This window comes from Durio zibethinus, chromosome 7, assembly GCF_047325235.1.
Source record: "Durio zibethinus cultivar Kanyao isolate XHJ-2024 chromosome 7, ASM4732523v1, whole genome shotgun sequence".
Classification (NCBI taxonomy): Eukaryota; Viridiplantae; Streptophyta; class Magnoliopsida; order Malvales; family Malvaceae; genus Durio; species Durio zibethinus.
Window position 1 is genome coordinate 25,861,147 of NC_143168.1, and position 6,029 is coordinate 25,867,175.

General features: G+C 33.7%; 1 protein-coding gene across 1 annotated transcript; it reads right to left on the bottom strand.

Moving 5' to 3' along the window:
- Nucleotides 1-13: 13 nt before the first annotated feature.
- LOC111277178 (light-inducible protein CPRF2-like) lies at nucleotides 14-4,332 on the bottom strand. The gene is made up of 6 exons (XM_022863414.2): nucleotides 3,889-4,332; nucleotides 1,813-1,909; nucleotides 1,485-1,674; nucleotides 1,156-1,231; nucleotides 928-1,053; nucleotides 14-661 (listed from the first exon to the last, which is right to left on the bottom strand). Exons 1-6 carry the CDS (start codon nucleotides 4,273-4,275, stop codon nucleotides 260-262), a joined length of 1,278 nt encoding a protein of 425 aa, XP_022719149.2. The 5' UTR covers nucleotides 4,276-4,332; the 3' UTR covers nucleotides 14-259.
- Between the last annotated feature and the right edge of the window lie 1,697 nt (nucleotides 4,333-6,029).

Consider the following 6,029-nt stretch of genomic DNA (forward strand, 5'->3'; position numbering starts at 1 on the left):
AAGGCTAAAAAGATATACAGAAAGGTCCATATGCAACGGAAATGGCCATGGTAAAATCGACCACTGTATTGATTAGCCAATCTTTCGAGCATATGTCACATGATTAATTGAAAGGTTAAATCTAGCAGTTGCCATTACTACATAATTAACATAAAGAACTACATTGTTTCGACAAGTTAAAGCAGAAATATAGTACAGCTTGGTCGTTCCAAGGCATTCTTCAGTAAAAACTCTCTTTAAACTGCGCTTGTGTGCCTTGCTACTGTTGCTCCCTGTTAGACTGGGGCCCACAGAGGCTTACACCCCCGCTGATGCACTTTTGCGGATGCTCCAAGCTAGCCACTCGCTCCAAAGAAGCTGTCCGTCCAATTTTGTTTCTTGTTACTGCTGACCCTCCAGAATTTGGTTGTATGTTTTCAACTGAAGAAATATCTGTGAGTGCATCGTTGATTCTCAGGTTATGAGTGGATATAGGATTGTTTGCAGCAGTCGGATAAAAGGGCTGCTTTGGGCCGTCTTGCACAGGAACAGCAGCATCTGTTGACGTATCAGACGGACTTCCATCAAATGATGACATGCCCATTGTTGATATTTCAGGTGAGGCATGGAACAAATGGTTCAAACCGGTGACTCTTTTGACAGCCTCTTCAGCCATTTTTACCTAAAAAATTCACCAATGGGCATAGTATTAAGTACCAATTTCTACTACATCTTCTATACAAAGATCTCTAAAAATTTTGGTTGCAAAAAGAAATTGTTTGCTCATCGTATCAACTATCAACCACGGATAACTCCCAGCTTGTAAGCCAAAATTTCCACCGGGTTTAAGCCTTGCAAGATCTAAACAGGCTCCCTATAGTTGCCTCCGAAAAGTTCCTATCCAGCAAGACACTCAACTCGAACACCAATATATCAAGGATCACTTACCTTTGCTCTCAATGTTTCAACATCAGCTTTTAAAACTCTGTTGTCAACAGCTGCTTCACTGTACTTTTGGCTAACGTCACTGAGACGCTTCAATAAGTTTGCTTTTTCATCTCTTAGTTGTGCAACCTACATTAAATAATGGATTAGGATATCTGTCCCTCGAGGGGGAATGGAAAGAACAAGAGGAAAAGGACACACAAAAACAGACAGTGGGGAAAAGCACCACACCTGTGTCTCAACTTCTGTCAAATGAGCCTGCTTTCTTCTTCTAGAGCGCCTAGCTGACTCTCTATTGGAAAGCATCCTAAACCACCAAATGGATCAATTGGTGGGAATAGAACTCAACAAAGTAAGTATCTGACGTATTAATTTGCCCCATTAATGAGCAGAGCACACATTTTTAGGAAGTTAAATGGAAATGCTTTGAATGTCATATGCATCATAAAAATGCAATTACAAAAAGCATTTGATGTGAACCAACCAGAGTATTCATAAAACCAATTTAAACATGCATGACCTAGTTCTATCAGCAATGTAAAAGGCTAAGCAATGGCTACCTCCTTACACGTTTTGCATGAGCAGGATCCATGTTCTCCATTGTTTCATTTTCTCCTTCAACTTCATCCTCTTCTGACAGTTCTCTCGATGATCCACTTGTACTTGGCCTCACCTGAGCTCCAGACTTCTTCTGTCCCTTTGGCAAAGAAGGAATTCCAACCGTTGCATTACCATCCTTATCACCAGCTCCTATATATCCAGTAAAACAGGAATAAAATACTTAAAATTGCATTACTCGTAATACTCAATGCACACTGCCATTATGAAACTGTACAGGGAAGCAGAAAGAGCATCTACATATAAGAAACTTCAATGATGATTTTAAACCTTTAGAAGTAGCTTTGGGTCCCAATTGTGGAGTATTGGATTCCTGTGATCCACTGTCGGCTCTAGCAGAAGAGTCTTGGGGGTTTACAAAAGATGCCTGTTTGACATGCAGATAACATACTCAGTCCACAAGTTTAAGAGCAAAAGGGATTCACTGAACACAAAGCAATATGAAAGATAGATTCTATATTTAACATTGTAAGAACAGAACCATAAAGATTAAAAACTAGAATTACGAGCTTGGTTGACTTTGAGTTGGGGAAAGAATGACATCAGAAAACCAAATGTTTTCTAGACAATATGAAACAAATAACCATTTCATGCATGTATCAGCTTTCGATGCATAAAAAAAAACTTATAAGATACAAGGAGAAGTTAACAGATGTTCAAGAATTGGTTTACAACCTAGTATAATTTCCAGCTAGTTATAGAGTCAAGAGCTTGTAAATGAGGGGTGCGAGAGTTACCTAAATGCCTGCCTCTGATCACTATTTGCTTGTAGTGCTACAAATATGATACCATGCATCTATTACATTTTCTTAAAAAGCCAATCATCCAATGAGAACAGTGAGATGATTAGAGGCCAGTAATATGATCTAGCAAATTCTATTTTCTAATGTTTAGTGTCATTTTCAAGATTATCATGTTTGATGCAATATTATAAATCATTATGCTTGGTATTATATGAAAATCCAAAATAATGTCGCAAAAAGAAAAGCAAAAACTAAATGTTTATTGAGTCAATAATTTATAAAATAGTTAAAATATGATTTTATAGAAAACTATATAAATCAATTTTGATTAAAAAAATTCTAAAAACATTATTAAATAAATTCATTATTGTTTTAATCAATAAACATTTATTCAATTATAACAAAAAAAATTTAAATAAATTATTATAAAAACTGGTTTTTAAAAATTTTTACTAGACAGCTTCTTGGTGCAATGTTACCAAATTTTTCATCAGGGTAAATTAATCAAAATAATATTAAAAATTACTTTCTAATTGTGTTAAAATTTTCTGGTCCTTTGGTTTGAGAATTAGATTATTCCCCTCATGTTATCATTTTAGTGATTTAAGATCATTGTCACGTAAGATTTTTAAATTACTATCAAACAAAGTAATGTAATCACTATACTATAAATTGTAGACTGATCACCCCATCTCAAACACTCTCTTAAAAGATTTTTCATTCTAAAAGTAGTCCTTTCATGCCTAACTTTCTGTTAAACAAGATACAGAAAGTGCTTGCTTTATACAACCTACTGTTTCCTATTTTTAGAAGCATGGTCATTGGTCAGGCACAATCATTTCTAGGCTTTTGGGTTCCTTGCTTCTGTTTTTTGGTCAAACCTCCAAAAAAAATTGCTTGCACAGCCCACGCCTAACTGGTCTCCAGCTCTTTCTATGCCCCAGTCTGTATGAATTTTTACCCCTTTAAAGAAAAAGACACGTTTCTCACAGAATAAACAGCCGAAAATCATTAAAAAAAAAATCCAAACCAAATTTGTTCCAAATTCCAACATCAAAGGAGAAAGATTATCCACTATCCAATCAAAAATAAATAAATAAATAAACAAATAAAGATAAATTACTACTTAAAATAAGCTGTTCATGATTTACTGATAGTCTGAGATCAAGAGGCCAACAGGGCAAATCACCAACTCAGCTAAACTAATTGGTAAATCATGTTAACGTTTCCATTACCCGGAAAGCCAAACAACAACTAAAAGAAAACCTTGATTTTCTCATAAACTTAGACCCAAGCTCCACTAGCCCAAGACGCCAAAAAAAAAAAAAAAAAAAAAACCAAAGTTTCAGTTTTTAGAACCTATATAGATTACCCAGAAGCAAAAATAAAATGTAGTAAAAAGAATAAGTCAAAATTCAGACATGATCAATTCCCTTTAACCTTTCTCACCAACCAAACATAACCCAGAAAAAAATCCCATATTTTTCAAAAAAAAAAAAAAAGAAAAACCATTTTAGATCCAAACTTTTCCTTCCTTACCCTTTATTCACACCATCTTTTATCATCACCCAAACATACACAAAAAAGAAACGGAAAGACGTACCCTTGACATGGCAACAGCAGCACAAGCCAACTTAAGCTTGTTCTTAAGAAAAGCCTGGTATTCATCTAAATCCACGGAAGCATTATTATTATTGTTGTTCTCTAAACACCCATTAAACAACACCTTCATCCCATTCTTCTTCTTCTTCAGCTCCTCCTTAGCCTGCACCTCCTCCTCTTCTTCTTCTTCTTCTTCTTCTTCTTCTTCTTCTTCTTCTTCTTCACCTTTCTTATTAACTTCTTCTCTAAGAAACTGCTGAAAAGCCCACTCTGAATCACTACGGTTCATCTTAGAACCGGGTTTGTTATCGTCATCCACGGTAGTGGTGGCGGAGGAAGAGGACCAGAAGTGGTGGGAGATTTCTTCGACGGAGAAAACCCTATCCATTGTGTTTGGTTGGGTCGTTAGGGGTTTCTTTCGTCGTTTTATTTGTCTGCTGATTCAGATGTGTGTCATTCGGATTGGGATTCAGAATTTTTCTCATTTATTTATTTATTTTTTTAATTGGTAGTATTGGATGTGGGGCCACTGGAATTTTCTATATGGATAAAGTGAGAAACTTTTGGTGTTCTTATTGTAGAGTTATTTTGGTGCAACCATTAATTAGATAAGCTTTTTTTTTCTTTCTTTCATTTTATTTTTAGAATAAATAAAAAAGTTTAGAATTCCCATTGGATAGTATGGGACAATTAGTGGGGTCTTTTGTGGACAAATATTGAATTAGGCCCACAATTTGATGGGCCCATGGTATCCACCAAAGCCCGATACGTTTTTTTTTTAAAATAAATTAATTTTTTATATCAAACAAATGAAAAAAATATTTTTTTCATTTTTTAAGGCAAAATATAAAGTTTTGTTTGTTTAAACCGTTTTCATCATTGTTTCTGCCCTTTTCAACACGTCACGTATTGGGTACAAAACAAACATCTTGGGCCTGTAAAGGCATCTTAGTGGGTGTTTTCCGTTAGCAATGACAAAAAAAAAAAAGAATAAGAAAAAGATTGAAATGTTGTGAGTAAACCTTTAATTTGCAAGGTTTCCCTAGCAATTTTGAAGGGGGTAAAGCCTTTATCTTTTTGCAAGGGCCGGTTGTTTTAAGGGTTAGTTAACGGTTTTTGTTGTGATTTACAAAATTTTGGATTAAAAAAAATACGTTTACAAATCTGATTAAAAATTTAAAATATTTAATATTATTGTGAAAATTTTTGAGTAATTGAAACACAAAAAAAATGTAAAAATAATAAAATATTAGTAATATATAGATAATTGGTATTTTTTATCTAAACATATTTTTTCATTGTAAAAGTATTTATTGAAAAAAATTTTAATTTGGGCTTAAAAATTAAAATTGTAAACTGAAAAAAACACAAATTTTTTTATTTAACATTGAGATTAAGTTAAAAATAACTTTGGAATGAAAAAAAAAAAATTTCAACATCAATACTAAAAGAAGCCTAACTCTTGGTTGATCGATATCACATATTTTGTAACAAAAGTCACTAATAACCATTTTTTTGCTCTTTTGTTTAGATCATATTATATTATAATTAAACAAAATATTATTTGTCCATGAGCTTATGGGTTAAGAAATAATTAATCATTTTGGTTGTCCAACTGGAACATATGAGCTTATGCTTATCTCAGCTTATTATTATTATTATTATCAGATGTAGGACATAGTTAACGCGTTCCAAATACAACTATTTCAGCAGAAACAAGATACTTCACAGGGGAGAGAAGAGAATCATGAGCAGGATCCTAAGGATGATGTTTGGGAGGGATTTCCAAATTTGCAGGAACTGGCTTATTATTGCTATCAACTAAAAACCTTATCATGTTTGCAACCTGATAGAGTGGACGAAGACTTAGATTTCTGAAATACTAGCTGCTTTTGAGTAAACCCAAAAACTGAAATATATGATAGAATGATACAGTAACAAAAGATAAGACCACTTTCTGTATAACAGGCTACTGTCAAACTTCCCTTCCCAATTACTACTTGACTACAAAGCATCTGACATGAATACATAACATGAGTATGATACAATACGAACACAATAATGCTATAATTTATAACTATAATTTATAAAAAAAATAAGGATACAGATACGACACGACAAATCTTAAAGAGTTATAATGAC